The following is a 22,476-nucleotide window of genomic DNA, read 5'->3' on the forward strand; positions in this document are numbered from 1 at the left end:
TGTAGTTGATTGTTAATTCCAAACACAGAAAAATGTAAAATAGGGATATGATAAACATTTTAAAAAATTATACTGAAGAGGAAAATGGCCATTGGAGTTAAATTTAAGCAACTCTGAGAGTTGGATATTTACACAATTGTGTCATTTTAACTCCAAAAATAACACCATGACCAGAGTAGTTTTAACACAAAATGAGGGTGGGACCATAGTGTTACATTTGACACCATATGAGGTAAATTAACTTGTGATTTGACTGAGTGCAATGAAGTGTTTAAATAGAAAAGTAAAAAAATATATATACATTCATAAAGATTACACACGCTTATGATAAGCAATGATAAGAGTCATGACATGATAGACTATGACAAGAATCAGCTTTAATTTGTGCAAGTAAATAGAGCAAAGATTGCAACATGGTATACTGCATATACAATGTACTGTAACTTACAACACTCTGGTCTGCACGCTTAAACACACTATGCACAATACACCACATACCATTGACTTTACAGGAACTGCTCTGCAGTATCAGTTCCCGACATAAGGTGACACCCACATCCTCCCTTCTACATCCTCTCTATGAGTCTGCTTTGTGTGTCCCCTGTCCTTATCATTCGCTCCATTTCACTCCTATTAGTCCATACCCCACCTCCCCACTGGTGATTTGGTAGAGAAGTCTTGAAATACCCCCTGCAATGTCAAAAAATACATCCTGTCTAGAGCTCAGTGGCTCCTGCCTTCCTCCAGGTCGCCCATAGAGGGATTGAAGCACACGTCCAGTTTGCGACGGAGACGGGCCTTGAGCATCAAGCGACGTTTCACACCGGTTGAGGTGGACTCTTGGTACTTGAGCTTGGCATAGTAGTCTGAGAACTTGTTGAAGAGGAGAGAGATGGGCATGCCATTGAGAATGATGCCGAAGAAGATGCAGGAGAATGCCACCACGCGGCCAGGAAGGGATACGGGCACCACGTCCCCATAACCCACTTGGGAGATGCTCACCTGTAATGCGGGGTTAGAGGGACACACTCTCAGAGCTTGCCTTCCTCTGTCGTTGTCACATGTTTTATGTTAATAATGACACTATGGTTATAACAGTAGTATGTAGTGAAGATAGTTTGGAAGGAAGTCTCAAGATTGAAGTATTAACATTATTGTAATTTACCTTGGTTGTGTTATTTGATATCTTGTTTTAACCTTTTGGTTTGTCCCTTAGAGGTAATGGTAAAATTAAACTTGTCCCTGAAAAATTACTGTTAGCATATAGGTTGTGGAAATGGTATGGAATGTCAGATTCAATGCAATAGAGACTAAGGAAGTGAATGTAAAAATTGGGAAGTTGCACAATTGTGTAATACATATCAAATGTTCCATGAGGATCTGCAATAAAATACTGCCCTTCAACTTTCCCCACAAGTCCAAAATGCTGTGACAAGAACAGTATAATTGCAATTCAGTTTGTATTTCACATGTACTAGGATTACATCAGAGAGTACTAATCCTTTAAGTATTTAATCTGAATCTAAACTTGATATACAGTACATTGGGCCGCACACAAACATGATATGCTTCTCTGTTGTCACACAAGAGAAATGCTGGTTTGAAATTAGTTCTCATGGGTTTTATATAGGGGGAAGAGATGATTAGGGGAGGAAATAACACCTCTATGCTGAGTATGTAACTACAGAGGGAGTGTTGATTATTTCTCAACAATATGATAAACGGTATTTATGTACTTTTCAAACAACATATTTTAAGGTTAGATGTAGCATCAAGGACAAAGTCAAGTAAGTCAGCCAAAAGCTACATACATAGTATAATTTACATAAAAGTCTGAGTACAAGTTTGGGTACTCACAGTCGCCCACCACCAGGTATCAGGAATACTCCTGAATGGAGAGCCTTCGACATCCCGTTCTACCGAATGCAGGAGGGCAGAGAACATGAAAATGCCCATGGCGATGAAGAGGAAAAGGCAACACACCTGCTGGTAGCACTGGCGCAGGGTGAACCCAAACGCCCTCATGCCGGTGGAGTGACGGGCCAGCTTCAGGATGCGAAAGATGCGCATCAGCTTGACAACTTTGAGCACTTTGCTGACTTTGCTGACACGAGCCAGGGTTTTGAGATCTTCCTGGGCACTGAGGTCCTCCACGTTGGCAAACGCTTCAAATATCAGCTGAATAAAGTAGGGCATGACGGCCACCAGGTCCACCAAGTTCAGGGAGCTTTTGACGAAGTGCTTTATGTCACAAGTCGTAACAAGGCGCATGAAGTACTCGATTGTGAAGAAGAGAATAGAGAAGATCTCTACCCATTCCAGGTAGGTCTTGCCAGAGAGGGTGTGGGTCCTCAGTTCCTTCACAGTGTTGAGGGTCATAGCCACGATGGAGATGAGCACCAGGAGGCTAGAGAAAACTGCAAAGGATTTGGCCGACAGCGAGGAGTAAGGGTTTTCCATCAGGTCCCAGAGGTCTTTGCGAATTCCACCCAGGAACATGGTCTTGTAGCCTTCCTCATCATGCTTTATCTCGATCTCCGCTAAGAGTTCCTTTTCCACCTTCAGATTGTCCCGGAGTTCATCCACCTTTTCCTCAAACAGGATACGGCAACAGCGCTGGGTGTCATTCCAGCTCAGGCCCCAGTACTGCATCTCCTCCTCGAAGTTGATAGGGCATAGTTCCTGCATCACCCACAGAACGCCACTGCTGTAGAAATGAAAGATGTAGTAAAAGAAAGTTGGGTCGCGATCAAAGAAGAACTCGTTGCTGAGCACCGAGTAGTCATCGCACAGAGTGAGCTGTTTGACGCGGTCTGTGCACAGGGCCAAGGAGCCTATTCGTGTGCGAGGGAATCTGATGGCCATCTTCTTGGGAATGTGAAAGACTTTTCCCCCTACGTTGATGTTAATGTTCTGTTGTGGTCTCAACGTCTCATTTTGGTGTCTTGGGATCTGGCCCTCAGGAGCAGGGCTGTCAAGGTTTTCCAAAGAGTTCCATGGCTTAAAAGAACTGCCCTGGGAGAAATAGAAGGCCTTTTCTTCCTCAATGGACTGTGAGAAACTGGCTCCCAGCACATTGATGGTAGAGCGTCGCTCTTTCAGCTTAGTCTTTAGCTGAGCACTATTAGCATCCATGATGCACTTTAAAGACACTTTTGTTAGGTTTTCTGTGAGTGCTGGTTGTTAATTGTTCATAGAAACCAACCAGTCCCAAATGGGATAACAATAGCGCACAAGAATATTCGAAAACACAAAGGGAATTTACGCAGTTTCAACACTCAGAAGTGCGAGTCGTATCAACCAGGGTGCAGTCTTCATCAGACGTTAACAGAAGAACAGGGGAGGAAACACTGCCGGAAAAAAAGCTCCATCGACTCAGTGCACCTTGCCGAGCCACCTGAAGCGTCTTATAAAAATCATCTAGGCCCAGTTATCCCATTCAGTGGCATTACTTCGTGCAGTACTTCTCAGTTGTGGTCCTGTAAGTCCAAAGGGCAACAAGGGGAAGAACAAAGCCTCCTTTTCTTCTCCTGATGAGGACCGTTATGTGGGGAAGAAGAGTAAAAGTCATTTGAGCAGAAGATCCATGAGGCTCTGATCTAATCTCATTGCTGCCCTTCCTCTTTCTTAAAGCAGTTATAAATAGGAGGGACAGGGGGAGATTAGTGCACACGTTCATGTGGAGATTTTGAACTTGGAAGAGGACGCTGGCTTCAACACTTGCACAAGGCTGTCACTAACACTTTGTCAACTGCTCTTTCTAAAGAAACGTGGTTTCCATCCAGAACCAAACCATGTCGTCTCTACTTCCTAGACACTTCATGTTGATCCAAAAGTGGATAGGGTTAAGCAATTTGGTAGTGAGAAGATAAGTTTGTCTGTTTCCACAGAAATTGTCATTAGAAACTCATTACAGGTCATAAAATGCACAAGTACAGAACATGCCAGATCCACTTTGCCCTCCGATTAGGCTTAGGAGAAATGTGCCTTCTTGCTGAAACATATCCATTCCTTTCAGATATACACAAGTTCTTAGTGTAGGGACTTGGAGTTGTATCTGAACAGGGCCAGTCAGATCCCAGAGCCAAGTGTAGGGGCTAGGGGTTGTGTCTGAACGGGGCCACAAGTCATTTCTCTTACACTCACTGTATTGTTCTCTCACCGATTACGTTTCACATCCTGAACCAGTTAACCAATCTTCCTCAAACAATGGCTGATAAATTTTCTTTATTCAGATTTGAATTATGGAAATCGTATAATAATCTGCTCTAATTTAATTCTTACTGGGAACATTGTAGTTGACAGTTTCCGTTTGTGGCAAGATGAGGGGCAGAATGCAGCCATAGATAGCATAGCAGTCATTGGTGCCAATTTGTTACTTGTTTATTATTTCACCTTTATTTATACAGGTAAATTAATTAAGAACAATGAGGTCAATAATTCATTCAATCATTCAGTAATCCCTGCCACCGTAATCCACTCTACTGGACCTGATTGTGCATCATCAGAAAACTACTTAACCTGGATACCCTTTCGCCTCAGAAGACTTGAGGTCAAAAGTCCAACAGTCACCTAAGGCTATACATTTAGAAGACAGCCATGCACAAATGGGCTTAACTATGGTAATGTTTGACAGGTTGATGTTCAACTGCCCTGTGATAATAAAAAGTATTACTCTAAGTGATAGCTTTACAGTGCTTCTGTATCTCGTTTCCGATGACATCTATCACAATAGTAATCCAAAGCTGCTTTATTACCTTATTAGTTCAGATCAAGGAAATTAACAAGGAAGTAAGGGAATTAAGGTGCAGCTCTCCTCTCTGCTCATATTTCTTGTCGTGTCTGGTTTAAAGGCAACCACATTACTCACTGTACAAAGCAATTGTACATTCAAAATGTATCGTCATTATTGCAATTGCAGGATCAAGCCTTTTATCAATTAAGGTGATAAGATATATTATTTGCCAACTATGAAAGATAGCATATTAGTTAATGAAATCACCTCATGACTATGGAGAAAACTATTTTATTTCATTTCAATTAAATAAACTCAACTGTCAACAAGTAAAGATGAACTGAAAGACTATTCAAAAGTAACCACAAAAATGGTCAGGTTTCAATAACGGCAGTCCTTCCAAAAATAAATAGAACCTCCATTCAAAACATAAATACAGCTCACTCAGTAGTTAAGAATCTAAAGAAAAAACAAAGAAGAATGCCTAAGATTAAACACAGGACAACAAATAATTGACAATAATCAAAAGGCAAACAATTGTTTTTCAATGAAGGCATAGCAACTGATCTAAACAACGCAGACCAGTACAAAAAAATGACTCGATTACAGTGTTAAGTAAATACTCTACTTCAACATCAGAGCCACATTCTACCCCTTTGTTGTCATTTTATATTAAAACACACCTCAACTTCAGTTGATCCCCAAACACCAGATAAGAGCAGAGATGCATGTAACTAGGAGCAGAATGTACAACCTATGTCTCTGTGTATGGCTGGTTCAGTTGTAAGGCTGGTACATTGTTTTGCATACACTATCAAATGTGGAGTGATAGATACACACACAATGTATCTACATATTAGTCCAAATATGAATTACAAAACTTTCTTTGGACAGAGTAGTCAACTGAGTGCAAAGGTACATTGAGATGTCACAATGAAACTGTATGCATAAGGGATACAGTACCCCAGATAGGCGGAGGTGTCAATCTGTAGCTAAATAACTGATAGGCATGAGGTCCGTCAAGGCTAGGGACAATTCTAATAAAATTACAGTCAAGTCAGGAAAATCAATAACTTGGAAAAAAATTCACAGAAAATATTGGTCAAGTCAATTGTACAAGTCATTTTCTAGCCTTCATTGAAACTGAAGTGGAAAGCCACAGTCAAGCGGGAGCACTGCTGGACACCGGTCTCTCTTACGCAAGTGGCTTGGGACACTCAGTTGCAGTCCAAGTCCAGCTTTAGCAGAGTGTCCTGAGGGAGGAGATGGCTGTATACTAAGCATATAGATCACATTCTTCACTTAAGCCCTTTAACAGAGGGCAGTCTGTCAGGTGAGGCACGGTTACGAGACACCAGGGGCCTTGGAGTCAATTAGATTACATTCATTTAATTCATCCTTTAAAATTGGGTTTCCTTAAATTAATATCAAATTATTTCATTTATTCTTCATTCCCATTGAGATCTATATCGGTTTTAACAAGAATCCCTTAAATAGAAGTTAAAACTCAACTTGATGGAATGTCATTAAAACTGAGACATTGCGCATAATGTCAAGTAATACATTGTATTAAAATTCCTTCACGTGCTACATCAGTTAAAAGTAAAAATTAACCATATTAGATGCTTCACTGAGGAAATTGTCCCCCCTTGATACTGCCGTGAATAAGCCCACTGACTCATCCTGTTCAATTGCAGGGCTTACCTTGACAGGACAAGTCTCAGGGGCCATGTATGAGTGGATCCTAGGACTCTTTCAGGGAGAAATCTTGGAAGGCGAGTGTCCTGGAGGGCTTGAACGCATCCCTCCACCACCACCACTGGGCAGAATATAGAGTGGTTTGTTTGAGGTAAGATTTTATATTAAACAATAATAAAGTACTACCACTAATGTATAGTTTAAATATGCGTTTAAATATGTTATACATATGTCTTATTAGCCATTGAGAGCTTTGGATTTTAAGGTACTATCTGCAAAAAGATGATTGAGATAATTGGCTTTAAAGTTCAGAAACTTTTGTTGGTTTGAATATTGTCAGATTTTTATCTTGTATTCTTTTGAACATTAACAGGGGTATTTTGAGTACTATATTGGTAGAGAAAATTTAACAGAACAAGACTGTCGATAATGAAATTCTGACCAAAATACAGATAGATCATAGTCAGTCCCAAGCGATCGATATATTAGGCCTTAATTGTGTTCATATTCAAAATCATGATTTACTGGCCAATCCTTAATATAGACATTAATGCTGAACAAAAATATAATGCAAGACTTTCAAAGACTTTAATGAGTTACAGTTCATAAGGAAATCAGTCGATTGAAATAAATAAATTAGGCCCTGATCTATGGACCCCCCCCCCCAAAAAGAAAATTGGGCCGTGGATAAGAAAACCAATCAGTATCTGGTGTGACCACCATTTACTTCATGCAGCATCACATCTCCTTCGCATAGTGTTGATCAGCCTGTTGTGGCCAGTGGAATGTTGTCCCACTCTTTAATGGCTGTGTGAAGTTGCTGGATATAGGCAGGAACTGGAACACGCTGTCATACATGTCAATCCAGAGCATTCCAAACATGCTCAATGGGTGACATGCCTGGTGAGTACGCAGGCCATAGAAGAACTGGACAATGTTCAGCCTCCGGGAAATGTGTACAGATCCTTGCAACATGGGGCTGTGCGTTATTATTTTGAATGGCGGCGGATGAATGGCACAACAATGGGCCTCAGGATCTGGTCACCGTATCCCTGTGCATTCAAATTGCCATTGATAAAATAAAATTGTTGTCTGTAACTGATGCCTGCCGATACCATAACCCCACCGCCACCATGTGGCACTGTACTCACAACTTTGACATCATCAAACCGCTCGTCCAGGTGATACTATACACGCGGTCTGCGGTTGGACATACTGCCAAATTCTCTGAAATGACTTGAGGCGGCTTATGCTAGAGAAATGAACATTCAATTCTCTGGCAAAAGCTCTGGTGGACATTTCTGCAGTCAGCATGCCTAATGCATGCTCACTCAAAATTTGAGACATCTGTGGCATTGTGTGACAAAACTGCATATTTTAGAGTGGCCTTTCATTGCCCCCAGCACAAGGTGTACTGAGTAATGATCATGCTATTTAATAAGCTTCTTCATATGCCACACCTGGCAGGTGGATGGATTATCTTGGCAAAGGAGAAATTCTCACTAACAGGGATGTAAATAAATTTGTGTAGACAAATAAGCTTTTTATGCATATGAAACATGCATAAACATTTCTGAAACGTTTCTGGGATATTTTCTGGGATATTTTATTTCAGCTTATGAAACATGTGACCAACACTTTACATATTGCGTTTATATTTTTGTTTGGTGTGTACATTTCTTTATTACAAGAAACAGACTAAGTACGCTGTCTCAATGTAGAACGAAGGCACGTGTCAAACAAGGGCCATTGGTCGAATTCGGCCCGTGACATTTCTATCTGGCCACGAAGTGATTTGTATTGCGCTGTATCATGTCACTAACGGCACTAACGGCAGTTTCGGTTCAACGGTCAATGCTGTAGCCTTCAGAAAATGTTACCTTGGTTGTCAAAAAGTTAAGATATAAAATTTGTACAGTGCAGTCGGAAAGTATTCAGACCTTTACTTTTTCCACATTTTGTTATATTAAAGCCTTATTCTAAAATTGATTCAATAGTCCCCCCCCCCTCAATCTACACACAATACCCCATAATGACAAAGACAAAACTAGTTCAGAAATGTTTGCTAATTTATTAAGAACAAAAAATTTAAATATCACATTTATATAAGTATTCAGACACTTTACTCAGTACTTTGTTGAAGCACCTTTGGCAGCAATTACAGCCTTTGGCAGTGATATGTCGCTCCTCTGTGGAGATGGGTGAAACTTCCAGAAGGACTACCATCTCAGCAGCACTCCACCAATCAGGCCTTTATAGTAGTGGCCAGACAGAAGCCACTCCTCAGTAAAAGGCACATGACAGACGCTTGGAGTTTGCCAAAAGGAACCAAAAGACTCTCAGACCATGAGAAACAAGATTCTCTGGTCTGATGAAACCAAGATTGAAGTCTTTGGCCTGAATGCCAAGCGTCACGACAGTGAAGCATGGTGGTGGCAGCATCATGCTGTGGGGATGTTTTTCAGCGGCATGGACTGAGAGACTAGTCAGGATCGAAGCAAAGATGAACAGAGCAAAGTACAGAGAGATCCTTGATTAAAACCTGCTTCAGAGCGCTCAGGACCTCAGACTGGGGCGAAGGTTCACCTTCCAATAGAACAACGACCCTAAGCTTGAGAGGATCTGCAGAGAAGAATGGGAGAAACTCCCCAAATACAGGTGTGCCAACAAAGTACTGAGTGAAGGGTCTGAATATCTATGGAAATGGGATATCAGTTTATTTGAACTACATTTGTAAAAAATAAAAAATAAATAAAAAAGAAGAAATTGAGAAAAAAACGATTTAATCAATTATAGAATAAGGCTGTAATGTAACAAAATGTGGAAAAAGTCAGGAGTCTGAATAATTTACAAAGGCACTGTAAAATGCTGTATTAGCTACTTATATAGACTGATAAACTACAAATTAGTGGCCAATGTGTACCTTAAAATTAAAATACATTTACATTTTTACATTTAAGTCATTTAGCAGACGCTCTTATCCAGAGCGACTTACAAATTGGTGAATTCACCTTCTGACATCAGTGGAACAGCCACTTTACAATAGTGCATCTAAATCATTTAAGGGGGGGTGAGAAGGATTGCTTTATCCTATCCTAGGTAATAAAGGGTTACAGTTGTTTTGCATATAAACAACTGCTGTGTCTATATAAACCATAAGGCACTGACACATTTATATCACATATCATTTGAATCTTTCCTTACATCTGATTGATATGATCTTTTGTACAGTTCCACAGATGAGATATATACATACACCATAAGAGATGTAAATATGTTGGATTAATTGCTAAAAACCCACCTATAAGTGAAAGGATTCCAGCATATGTTGTATCAGACACCGCTGGGTCTGGAAGTGGGTGAGAAACATCTACATAAACACCAAAAATAACAATTCTGCAATGAAATATATTGTATAAAATATACTAAATGGAAAATGTTTTGTACTGCTCATGTTTTGCCGTTGTTACTAACCTCGAACAAGAGTCAATTGTTATACTAGATGTTGTACACACAATAATAAAGTAAATTAGTGCCTTTATGAAAGAAATCTCAAAGCGCTTCATAAGCAAAAAAGCAATATGCGCAGAGTGTACAAAACATTAGGAGCACCTGCTCTTCCCATGACAGACTAGGTGAAAGCTATGATCCACAGCTAATTTTCAGTTTTCCCCACCTGACTTAGACCACTGCCAGACAGTCATAGAAACATTCTGGATTGAGAAATTGCCCTTTGCCAAGAAGCCATGTTTCTTTTTGACCATTTATTAAAAACAAAAAACACAGTAAAGAACTTAATTGTTACCCAAAAATGATTTTATTGGGATAAAAACTGCTGCACTGAACCTTTAGTTAATAACCACCCTTCATTCCACTTCCGCATACCCACCATCACCTGTTAGAGAAACGCAGGTGAAGCTGGGAGAGCCTGTTCCAGAGAAAAGGTATGGCACACACTCATATGGACAAACTCTACCGGTATTTCCACATACAGCAGAGCCTGGAAACATAAGTGATATACCATCAGTCAAATAACATGACACACTGGGGTTGACTAAGCGTTTGTGCCTTGGAAACATCACACAGTTCACTCCATGTCCTGAAAGGCAAACCTTTTGGTTGAAGAACTGGATGAACGAGAACCAAGGCACCAGAGAAAGTGATATTGGGCAGGATGACTCTGAAGAGACTGCCATTGTGCTTGTCAGCACTACAGATTGAGTGGGTGGCCTGTTCACTCCAGTATACATGCCCCTGATAGAGAAGTGAGAGAGCAGTGAAAACATTTGGCAACATCCAGAATACCACACTTCAGAGTGTATTAACGTTTACATTTCAGTCATTTAGCAGACGCTCTTTTCCAGAGCGACTTACAATTAATGCATTCATCTCTAAAAAGCTAGGGGAGACAACCACATCAGTCGTAGTAAGTCATTTTTCCCTCTGTGGTTGTTGATTATTGCTAGACAAAACATTTTCAGTTCTTGCCATAGACTTTCAAGTAGATTTAAGCCAAAACTTTATCTAGGCCACTCAGGAACATTCACCGTCTTCTTGGTAAGCAACTCTAGTGTATATTTGGCCTTGTGTTTTAGGTTATTGCCCTGCTGAAATGTGAATTAATCTCCCAGTGTCTGGTGGAAAGCAGACTGTACCAGGTTTTCCACTAGGATTTTGCCTGTGTTTAGCTCCAACTCAAGTCCTTAACGATTACAAGCATACTCACAATATGATGCAGCCACCACTATATGCTTGAAAATATGGCGACTGGTATTCAGTAATGTATTGTATTTGCCCTAAACATAACACTTTGTATTCAGGACAAAGGGTTAATTGCTTTGCCAATTCTTTTGCAGTATTACATTAGTGCCTTGTTGCAAACAGGGTGCATGTTTCGGAATATTTTTATATATTTTTTTATTTTTATTAATAGGCATTCCCAGCAGTTTGCATTGCTTCTCGGAGCCTGTGAGTCATTGATAGCCCCCATAATTGAAAGTGGAGAACTAACCCCTTTCCCGCCTGTGACAGGCTTTGTAGCGTCGGCGTCTACCTCTCCTGACAATGTCAAACTTTTCTTGAAAAGTTTGTCTTGAGAATGGCGTTATAATTATATCCTCGACCAAATCGATATCATCTCCTTCCGCCATTGTGGGTTGAAAAAACAGCTTAGTAATACGCAAATTAATTTGTTGATCAATTTCAGTTTCCTAGTTCTGAGACCTGCCCATATAGGACCTGCCTCTCAATATTGGTAATCCAATCAAAAGACGTGCACGCACTACGCCTGCTAGCTGGCTCCTGTGTAACACTGGAGCCAGCCAGCAGGCGTACAATAGCCAACTCTAAAGCTGATTGGTTGACAATAAATTTTAATTTCCATTCACTTTAAGCTATAAGCGCCCGCACTGTTGATTCTGAAGGCCTGAGGGCAGATTTTAGACCCCTGGCAACACATGATGGCTGAATATAATTGGATAAAATATCTAACAAAGACCAGCCCTCCGAATCTCAACCTGGGGCTGGAAGCAGTGCAACGCTATGAAATGAAGAGTGTAACTCTTACTCTGGGGAATAATTTAATACATATTTGTGGGAAAATATATATTTTTTTTTATTATATTCTGATAATGTTTAGGCCAGCAGAGAAGGCCTTGCTGGCCCTGACGGCCCACCACTGGTATTGTAGAGTAAGTACAATGTTGATCTATCTTCAGTGTTCTATCACAGCCATTCAACTCTAACTTTTAAAAAGGCACCATTGGCCTCATGGTGAAATCCCTGAGTGGTTGCCTTCCTCTCTGGTGTCGGAGTTAGGAAGAACACCTGTATCTTTATTTTGTTCTTTAACAGGAGTGGGTGTACCTGCCTGCAGTTGGCCTTACTTGTTTATAGTTGTTTGCTCCAGTGGCTGGCTGCCACACACAAACACACGCGCACTGGCTCCTGTCTTGCACCCTGTCTTTCACACATTGATAGGGTTCTGGAGCTTGCCATAAAGCAGTGTACAACATAGACCCTCCTCACACCTCTACATTATTTCTAATCTAAAAAAAAAAACATACACATATATATACATTTTACATACATTTATACACGTATACATACACGTATATACATACATGACGCAGGTATACACATGTATGTATGTATGTATGTATGTATGTATGTATGTATATATATACACACACACACACACACACACACACACACACACACACACACACACACACACACACACACACACACACACACACAGTGGGGCAAAAAGGTATTTAGTCAGCCACCAATTGTGCAAGTTCTTCCACTTAAAAAGATGAGGCCTGTAAAACAATCCAGAAAATCATATTGTAGGATTTTTTATGAATTTATTTGCAAATTATGGTGGAAAATAAGTATTTGGTCAATAACAAAAGTTCACCTAATTTCAGTTTGTGACAAAACAAGCATTCATTGTGTAGAGAATCATTTTAACATCTGAGCCACTGAAATCTTTTCCATAACCAAAATTACTGTATTTTCAGCTGGTCAACAAAATTGAATATAAAAGACGCAGAAACGAAACTTAGGAACAGGAAGCATAGAAATAGCGCACAGAAGGGGCCCCCCAGGTGGTGCAGTGGTTAAGGGTGCTGTGGGGTGACGCACAATTGGCCTAGCGTGGTCCGGGTTAGGGAGGGTTTGGCTGGTAGGGAAATCCTTGTCTCATCGCGCACCAGCGACTCCTGTGGCAGGCCGGGCGCAGTGCGCGCTAACCAAGGTTGCCAGGGGCACGGTGTTTCCTCCGACACATTGGTGCGGCTGGCTTCCGGGTTAGATGGCGCTGTGTAAAGAAGCAGTGCGGCTTGGTTGGGTTGTGTATCGGAGGATGCATGACTTTCAACTTTCGTCTCTCCCTAGCCCTTACGGGAGTTGTAGCGATGAGACAAGATAGTAGCTACTAAAACAATTGGATACCACGAAATTGGAGAGAAAAAGGGGGGAAAAAAAGAAATAGCACAAATTGTTTACCACGAGAATGAAAGATCCATAAATAACATTCCTATGTGAATTTGGTCGGATCGCACAAAAAGTTAAATATTGTAGCTTTAAGGAAATACTTGATTCTCACTTCACAAAGATGAAAGGCCTGGTAATCATTGCCAGGGTAATGGACTAACTTCCATGATCTGGTGTTGGAGAACAATACATTTGGATTTCTTATACTTCCTATTCACTAGAGAAATAGTTAACTCCATTAACCCTGATCCCAAAAAAATTACTGCTTCGCTCAACACACCCCTTGTTCAAGCCCTCTGTTCCGTACACATTCACAAGGTCAGAAAAAAGTTACTTGCAGTAAGCATTGACATTCACATAAAATCATGTTAGATAAAGGAAGCTGTCAAGTGGCGCAAATTCCCCACCTTGGGCAGGTGGGTTGGTAAATATTTGAGCTGGGTTACAATTTGACAGGAACCAGATCCAAAGGGAAAATATTCAAAGATCTTTTTTGAACCCTAAGTCTTGGTGCAAACAAGAATCAAATCAAATGTTATTTGTCACACGCACTGAATACAACAGGTGTAGACCTTAGTGAAATGCTTACTTACAAACCCTTAACCAACAATGCAGTTAATTATGGCTGCTGTCCCTGTACAGGGATCAACATCAGGGGAAATTTCAGAGTGACAAGTAATAGTACTCGATAAAACTCAAACTTTCATTAAAACACACATGCAGGGTACTCAATTAAAGCTACACTCGTTGTGAATCTAGCCAACATGTCAAATTTTTAAAATGCTTTTCGGCGAAAGCATGATAAGCTATTATCTGATAGCATGCAACCCCCCGAAATACACGAAGGGGACGTAAACAAAATAATTTGCGTAGCCGGCGCTACACAAAACGCAGAAATAAAATATAAAACATTCATTACCTTTGACGAGCTTCTTTGTTGGCACTCCTATATGTCCCATAAACATCACAATTGGGTCTTTTTTTCGATTAAATCGGTCCATGTATACCCAAAATGTCCATTTATGAAGACAGTCTGATCCATGAAAAAACACAGTTTCAAAACGCAACGTCATTTTTTTAAATTAAAAAAGTTGCCTATAAACTTTGACAAAACACTTCAAACTACTTTTGTAATCCAACTTTAGGTATTAGTAAACGTTAATAATCGATCAAATTGATCACGGAGCGATCTGTATTCAATAGCAGCAAGTCTTGAAATCGTGGTCCACATTTTCTCTTCCATAACGTCCTCCGGTGTACTCGATGACAGGAAGTGCCTATTTCTCATTTCACCAAGGATTAACTTCAACCCAATTCCCAACACTGGCGACATCGTGTGGAAGATGTAGGAACTGTAAACTGAGCCCTATCTATTGTCTCTTGCCATAGACAATACAGAGACTGGCGGAGTGATATTTTTTGTGTGTTTTTTGTGAACAGTTTTCCTTGGGGTTTTGCCTGCTACAAACATTCTGTTATAGTCACATACATGATTTAACCAGTTTTAGAAACTTCAGAGTGTTTTCTATCCACACATACTAATCATATGCATATTCTATATTCCTGGCATGAGTAGCAGGACGTTGAAATTGTGCGCGATTTTTAACAAAAAGCTGAGAAAATTCACACGCTCTTTTTAAGAAAAATAAAGTGTTAGGTAAGAAAAATGTAAAGGGCAAATAGGAACAATGCAACTAGTCTAGGTAGCCATTTGATTAGCTGTTCAGGAGTCTTATGGCTTGGGTGTAGAAGCTGTTAAGAAGTCTTTTGGACCTAGACTTGGCGCTCCGGTACCGCTCTGCTTGTGGTAGCAGAGAAAACTGTCTATGACTTGGGTGACGGGCCGTACGCACTACCCTCTGTAGTGCCCTGCGGTCAGAGGCTGAGCAGTTGCCATACCAGTCTGTGATGCAACCAGTCTCTCGATGGTGCAGTTGTAGAACTTTGAGGATCTGAGGGGGGGAGGTAGGCTTTGTTGTGCCCTCTTCACAACCGTTTTGGTGTGTTTGGACCATGATAGTTTGCTGGTGATGTGGACACCTCAAGGAACTTGAAGCTCTCAGCCTGCTCCACAACAGACCATTGATGAGAATGGGGGCGTGCTTGTGCTCTTTCCCTGTAGTCCACAATCATCCCTTTTGTCTTGATCACGTTGAGGGAGAGGTTGTTATCCTGGCACCACACAGCCAGGTCTCTGACCTCCTCCCTACAGGCTGTATCATTGTTGTCAGTGATCAGGCCTACCACTGTTGTATCATCGGCAAACTTGGTGTTGGAGTCGTACCAAGCCATGCAGTTGTGAGTGAACGGAGTACAGGAGGGGACTGAGCATGCATCCCTGAGGGGCCCCCGTGTTGAGAATCAGCGTGGCAGATGTGTTGTTGCCTAACCTTACAACCTGGGGGCGGCCCATCAGGAAGTCCAGGATTCAGTTGCAGAGGGAGGTGTTTAGTCCCAGGATCCTTAGCTTAGTGAGAAGCTTTGAGAGCACTATGGTGTTGAACACTGAGCTGTAGTCAATGAATAGCATTCTCATATAGGTATTCCTTTTGTCCAGGTGGTAAAGGGCAGTGTGGAGTGGAATATAGATTGCATCATCTGTGGATCTGTTGGGGCGGTATGCAAATTGGAGTGGGTCTAGGGTTTCTGGGATAATGATGTTGACGTGAGCCATGATCAACCTTTCAGAGCTCTTCGTGGCTACAGGCGTGCGTGCTACGGGTCGGGAACAGCTGACACTCATGCATGCTTCAGTGTTGCTAGCCTCAAGGTGAGCACAGAAGTCATTTGGCTCGTATCACTGGGCAGCTGGTGGCTGTGCTTCCCTTGGAAGTCTTATAGTTTGCCAGCCCTGCCACATCCGACGAAGGTCAGAGCCGGTGTAGTACGATTCAATCTTAGTTCTGTATTGACTCTTTGATGGTTCGTCGGAGGGCATAGCGAGCTTTCTTATAGGCTTCCGGGTTAGCGTCCCGCTCCTTGAAAGCGTCAGCTCTACCCTTTAGCTCAGTAGCCTGTAATCCATGGCTTATGGGTATGTACGTACGGTCACTGTGGGGACGACGTCATCGATGTACTTATTGATGAAGCCAGTGACTGATGTGGTGTACTCCACAATGCCATCGGAAGAATCCCGGAACATATTCCAGTCTGTGCTATCAAAACAGTCCTGTAGCTTAGCACCTGCGTCATCTGATCACTTCTTTATTGACCCGAGTCACTGGTGCTTCCTGTTTTAGTATATGCTTGTAAACAGGAAAATAGAATTATGGTCAGATTTGGCAAATGGAGGGCGAGGGAGAGCTTTGTACGAGTCTCTGTGTGTGGAGCAAAGGTGGTTGAGGTTTTTTTCTTTTCTTCCTTTTGTTGCATAGTTACATGCTGGTAGAAATGGGGTAAAACGGATGTAAGTTACCCTGCATTAAAGTCCCTGGCCACTAGGAGCGCCGTCTCAGGATGAGCGTTTCCTGTTCGCTTATGTCCTTAAACAGCTCATTGAGTGCGGTCTTCGTGCCAGCATTGGTTTGCGGTGGTAAATAGACGGCCACAAAATTTTTTGATAAACTCTTGGTAAATAGTGTGGTCTACAGCTTATCATGAGATACTCTACTGCAGGTAGAGGTCGACCGATTATCGGAATGGCCGATTAATTTGGGCCGATTTCAAGTTTTCGGTAATAGGTATTTTTGGACACCAATTGTTGTTGTTTTTTTACACCTTTATTTAACCAGGTAGGCAAGTTGAGAACAACTTCTCATTTACAATTGTGACCTGGCCAAGATAAAGCAAAGCAGTTCGACACATACAACAAGAGTTACACATGGAGTAAAAAACATAGTCAATAATACAGTAGAAATATAAGTCTAAATATAATGTGAGCAAATTAGGTGAGATGAGGGAAGTAAAGGCAAAAAAAAGGCCATGGTGGCAAAGTAAATACAATATAGCAAGTAAAACACTGGAATGGTAGATTTGCAGTGGAAGAATGTGCAAAGTAGAGATAGAAATAATGGTGTGCAAAGGAGCAAAATAAATAAATACAGTAAGGGGAGAGGTAGTTGTTTGTGCTAAATTATAGATGGGCATAGGTACAGGTGCAGTAATCTGTGAGCTGCTCTGGTGCTTAAAGCTAGTGAGGGAGATAAGTGTTTACAGTTTCAGAGATTTTTGTAGTTTGTTCCAGTCATTGGCAGCAGAGAACTGGAAGGAGATGCGGCAAAAGGAAGAATTGGTTTTTGGGGTGACCATAGAGATATACCTGCTGGAGCGCGTGCTACAGGTGGGTGCTGCTATGGTGACCAGCAAGCTGAGATAAGGGAGGACTTTACATAGCAGGGTCTTGTAGATGACCTGGAGCCAGTGGGTTTGGCGACGAGTATGAAGCGAGGGCCAGCCAAAGAAGGCGTACAGGTCGCAGTGGTGGGTAGTATATGGGGCTTTGGTGACAAAACAGATGGCACTGTGATAGACTGCATCCAATTTGCTGAGGAGAGTGTTGGAGGCTATTTTGTAAATAACATTGCCAAAGTCGAGGATCGGTAGGATAGTCAGTTTTACAAGGGAATGTTTGGCAGCATGAGTGAAGGATGCTTTGTTGTGAAATAGGAAGCCAATTCTAGATTTAACTTTGGATTGGAGATGTTTGATGTGAGTCTGGAAGGAGAGTTTACAGTCTCACCAGACACCTAGGTATTTGTAGTTGTCCACATATTCTAAGTCAGAACCATCCAGAGTAGTGATGTTAGACGGGCCGGCAGCGATCGGTTGAACAGCATGCATTTAGTTTTACTTGTGTTTAAGAGCAATTGGAGGCCACGGAAGGAGAGTTGTATAGCATTGAAGCTCGTCTGGAGGGTTGTTAACACAGTGGCCAAAGAAAGGCCAGAAGTATACAGAATGGTGTTGTCTGCGTAGAGGTGGATCAGTGAATCACCAGCAGCAAGAGCAACATCATTGATGTATACAGAGAAGAGAGTTGGTCCAAGAATTGAACCCTGTGGCACCCCCATAGGAATTGCCAGAGGCCCGGACAACAGGCCCTCCAATTTGACACGCTTAACTCTATCAGAGAAGTAGTTGGTGAACCAGGCGAGGCAATCATTTGAGAAACCAAGGCTGTCGAGTCTGTCGATGAGGATGTGGTGATTGACAGAGTCGAAAGCCTTGGCCAGGTCAATGAATACGGCTGCAGTATCGTTTCTTATCGATGGCGGTTAAGATATTGTTTATGACCTTGAGCGTGGCTGAGGTGCAACCATGACCAGCTCTGAAACCAGATTGCATAGCGGAGAAGGTATAGTGGGATTCGAAATGGTCGGTAATCTGTTTGTTGACTTGGCTTTCGAAGACCTTAGAAAGGCAGGGTAGGATAGATATAGGTCTGTAGCAGTTTGGGTCTAGAGTGTGTCCCCCTTTGAAGAGGGGGATGACCGCAGCTGCTTTCCAATCTTTGGGAATCTCAGACGACACGAAAGAGACGTTGAACAGGCTAGTAAAAGGGGTGGCAACAATTTCGGCAGAAATTTTTAGAAAGAAAGGGTCCAGATTGTCTAGCCCGGCTGATTTGTAGGGGTCCAGATTTTGCAGCTCTTTCAGAACATCAGCTGACTGGATTTGGGAGAAGGAGAAATGGGGCTTGGGCGAGTTGCTGTGGGGGGTGCAGTGCTGTTGACCGGGCTAGGGGTAGCCAGGTGGAAAGCATGGCCAGCCGTAGAAAAATGCTTATTGAAATTCTCAATTATAGTGGATTTATCGGTGGTGACAGTGTTTCCTATTCTCAGTGCAGAGGGCAGCTGGGAGGAGGTGTTCTTATTCTCCATGAACTTTACAGTGTCCCAGACCATTTTTGAGTTAGTGTTGCAGGAAGCAAATTTCTGCTTGAAAAAGCTAGCCTTGGCTTTTCTAACTGCCTGTGTATATTGGTTTCTAGCTTCCCTGAAAAGTTACATATCACGGGGGCTGTTCGATGCTAATGCAGAACGCCATAGGATGTTTTTGTGTTGGTTAAGGGCAAGGAGAGGGACGGAAGCTATAGTGTTACACTGGCAATACTATAGTGCCTATAAGAACATCCAATAGTCAGTCAAAGGTATATGAAATACAAATGGTATAAAGAGAAAGTCCTATAAATACTATATTAACTACAACCTAAAACCTCTTACCTTGGAATATTGAAGTCTCATGTTAAAAGGAACCACCAACTTTCATGTTATCATGTTCTGAGCAAGGAACTCAAACGTTAGCTTTTTTACATGGCACTTATTGCACTTTTACTCCCCCAACACTTTGTTTTTGCATTATTTAAACCAAATTGAACATGTTTCATTATTTATTTGAGGCTAAATGGATTTTTATTGATGTATTATATTAAGTTAAAATAAGTGCTCATTCAGTATTGTTGTAATTGTCATTATTACAAATCAATAAAAATCGGTATCGGCTTTTTAGTCCTCCAATAATCGGTATCGGCATTGAAAAACCATAATAGGTTGACCTCTAGTACTCACGCCATTCATACCAGTCCTTGGGCTCATCAGGTAGCCCTCATGGCAGTCGCAGGAGAAAGTTCCGTTGACATGTACAGATAGTTGATTGCAGATGTCAGTGTCGAGGCATGTGTCAATTTCTGACAAAAGAGTGGGTATTTCTTAATAATTTTAATAGGATATGTCTGTGGAAAACATCTACTTTTCACCCTCTATGCCTGCGTTCGCACAGGCAGCCCAGTTCTGATATTGTTTCCACTAATAGGTCTTTTGACCAATCACATCAGATATTTTTCAGAGCTGATCCGATTGGTACAAATACCAATTAGTGAAAAAAAAGTCAGAATTGGGCTGCCTGTCTAAACGCAGACATAGATAGAACACAAATGTAAATACAATGTCACATACTTTGAAGTACAGTTTATCACAAGCTTAATTTGAGACATTAAAATCAACCAATTATCACAGATTCATTGTAGTGCACTGGTGCGACCAATGACTTGGGCCATTAGTTTTTCAACAAACACATGACCTGGGACCAACTTTTGGTCTCTGAATTTAACTTGGTCACATCACATGGTCAGGAAAAACTCTGGGCCCTATCAATGACTCTCGGAGATGCCACTCACCCTCACATTTGGTGTCGTGCACCAACCTCATGCCAGCGGGACAATCAGAGGAAGACAATCGGCAAGTCTACACACAGGTGAGAACAGCCGCCATTGTGCACCAGACATTCATTCTGATCTACATAGGGAGAGATAGGGTCAGTGACAGGGAAGAGTGAATACAGGACCAATCCATGTGTATTTATTCATTTTGCTCCTTTGCACCCCATTATTTCTACATTGCACATTCTTCCACTGCAAATCTACCATTCCAGTGTTTTACTTGGTATATTGTATTTACTTCGCCACCATGGCCTTTTTCTGCCTTTACCTCCCTTATCTCACCTCATTTGCTCACATTGCACTTATTTTTCTACTGTATGTTTGTTTTACTCCATGTGTAACTCTGTTGTTGTATGTGTCTAACTGCTTTGCTTTATCTTGGCCAGGTCGCATTTGTAAATGAGAACTTGTTCTCAACTTGCCTACCTGGTTAAATAAAGATGAAATAAAAATAAATCAATCATTCCAATTAGTCAACCAACAGTTTGCTATAGCAGCTAGACACACACATATTTAAAGATTGTGAGAAGAGAAATTACCTATCCAAATGGAAAACTGACTACTGTCTATAAGGGAATGCATTACAGGATGTGAAACAGAGCTCGTTTGTACTTTCATAGCACACGGATCAATAAATTCTCTATCGAGCAGATATTTTAAGTGCTTTTAGTCAAGGGCTTGACTCAGTCTGTGTCCGGGACACAAGCCCTTTGTCACACCCTGACCATAGTTTGCTTTGTATGTTTATATGTTTTGTTTGGTCAGGGTGCGATCTGAGTGGGCATTCTATGTTGTGTGTCTAGTTTGTCGGTTTCTGTGTTTGGCCTGATATGGTTCTCAATCAGAGGCAGGTGTTAGTCATTGTCTCTGATTGGGAACCATATTTAGGTAGCCTGTTTGGTGTTGGGTTTTGTGGGTGATTGTCCTTAGGTCTGGCGTGTGTTAGTTTGCACCAGTATTAGGCTGTTTTGGTTTTCGTTATGTTTTTTGTATTGATTCCTGTTTCTTCAGTTTTATTAAACATGGATGCAATAGACACACCGCATTTTGGTCCGACTCTCTTTCACCTACAGAAAACCGTGACACCCTTATCAAAAGCATTACATTTTTATGGGCAACAAACCACCTCAAAAGACTATTAGTCGCAACAGTAAAGAGATCAGTGTTTACTATATACACACACACACACGCAACACACTGAATTCTTACTATTTATTTAATTACTGAAACCATAATTAAAGGAAATAATCATAGGTCCACTGTGTCTGTAAAAGGAACAAGTAGGAGTGAAGTTCTATTGCCCTCTGCTGGTCTATAAGGATGAGAGCAGCAGAGCATGGTTGTGTTCAAATTAGACAAGTCCAGGGGGTCCCTGTTTCAGTCTGTATTCTTCAGTTTTCTGCCTAATGATATAGATGTAACAAAGTGTCAATAGTTCTCACCACAGTCGTCCTCGTCGCTCAGCACAGTCCCGCGAGCAGTCACACCTCCAGGAATGAGGCATACATTGGCCGTCCCCACAACTGAAGTCAGAGCTGAAGCAAGTGTGAGGGGCCCGGGTCTGGCCAGAGGGACATGCGTCGGCACCCACGTCCTGCCCAACGGGGCAGTTCGGCCAGCCGTCACACAGCTTGGCCTTGGCAACGCAGCTCCCTGTCCGCTCACAGAGGAAGGACTCGGCTGTACAGTTCTTATGACAGGAGGCCTCCACTGCCATCTCCACAGTCGTCAGTGCCATCACAGCGGAAGAGGAGGGATACACGTCACCTACTGTCACAGGCAAACTCATCCTTCTTACATTGGAGCAAACCTGGAAAAGATAAAAGCGCAGAGGGCAATTAGTGGTCATGTACTTTAAATAAAAAGGGACTTACTACATTTTTACAAA

At 41.7% G+C, this 22,476-nt stretch overlaps 1 protein-coding gene across 1 annotated transcript; it reads right to left on the bottom strand.

Moving 5' to 3' along the window:
* Nucleotides 1-357: 357 nt before the first annotated feature.
* LOC135525316 (potassium voltage-gated channel subfamily V member 2-like) lies at nt 358-3,575 on the bottom strand. The gene is made up of 2 exons (XM_064953024.1): nt 1,858-3,575; nt 358-1,002 (listed from the first exon to the last, which is right to left on the bottom strand). The coding sequence occupies exons 1-2, from the start codon at nt 3,133-3,135 to the stop codon at nt 724-726; spliced, it is 1,557 nt and encodes a 518-aa protein (XP_064809096.1). The 5' UTR covers nt 3,136-3,575; the 3' UTR covers nt 358-723.
* Nucleotides 3,576-22,476: the final 18,901 nt, after the last annotated feature.

Source organism: Oncorhynchus masou, chromosome 31 (genome assembly GCF_036934945.1).
Source record: "Oncorhynchus masou masou isolate Uvic2021 chromosome 31, UVic_Omas_1.1, whole genome shotgun sequence".
NCBI classification, from domain to species: Eukaryota; Metazoa; Chordata; class Actinopteri; order Salmoniformes; family Salmonidae; genus Oncorhynchus; species Oncorhynchus masou.

Bases quoted from the DNA above. Each gene is read 5' to 3' on its own strand.
- LOC135525316 (XM_064953024.1), bottom strand. From the start codon at position 3,135: ATGGATGCTAATAGTGCTCAGCTAAAGACTAAGCTGAAAGAGCGACGC. The intron at 1,003-1,857 runs GTGAGTACCCAA...CCCGCATTACAG, and splicing joins ATACCTGGTGGTGGGCGACT to GTGAGCATCTCCCAAGTGGG.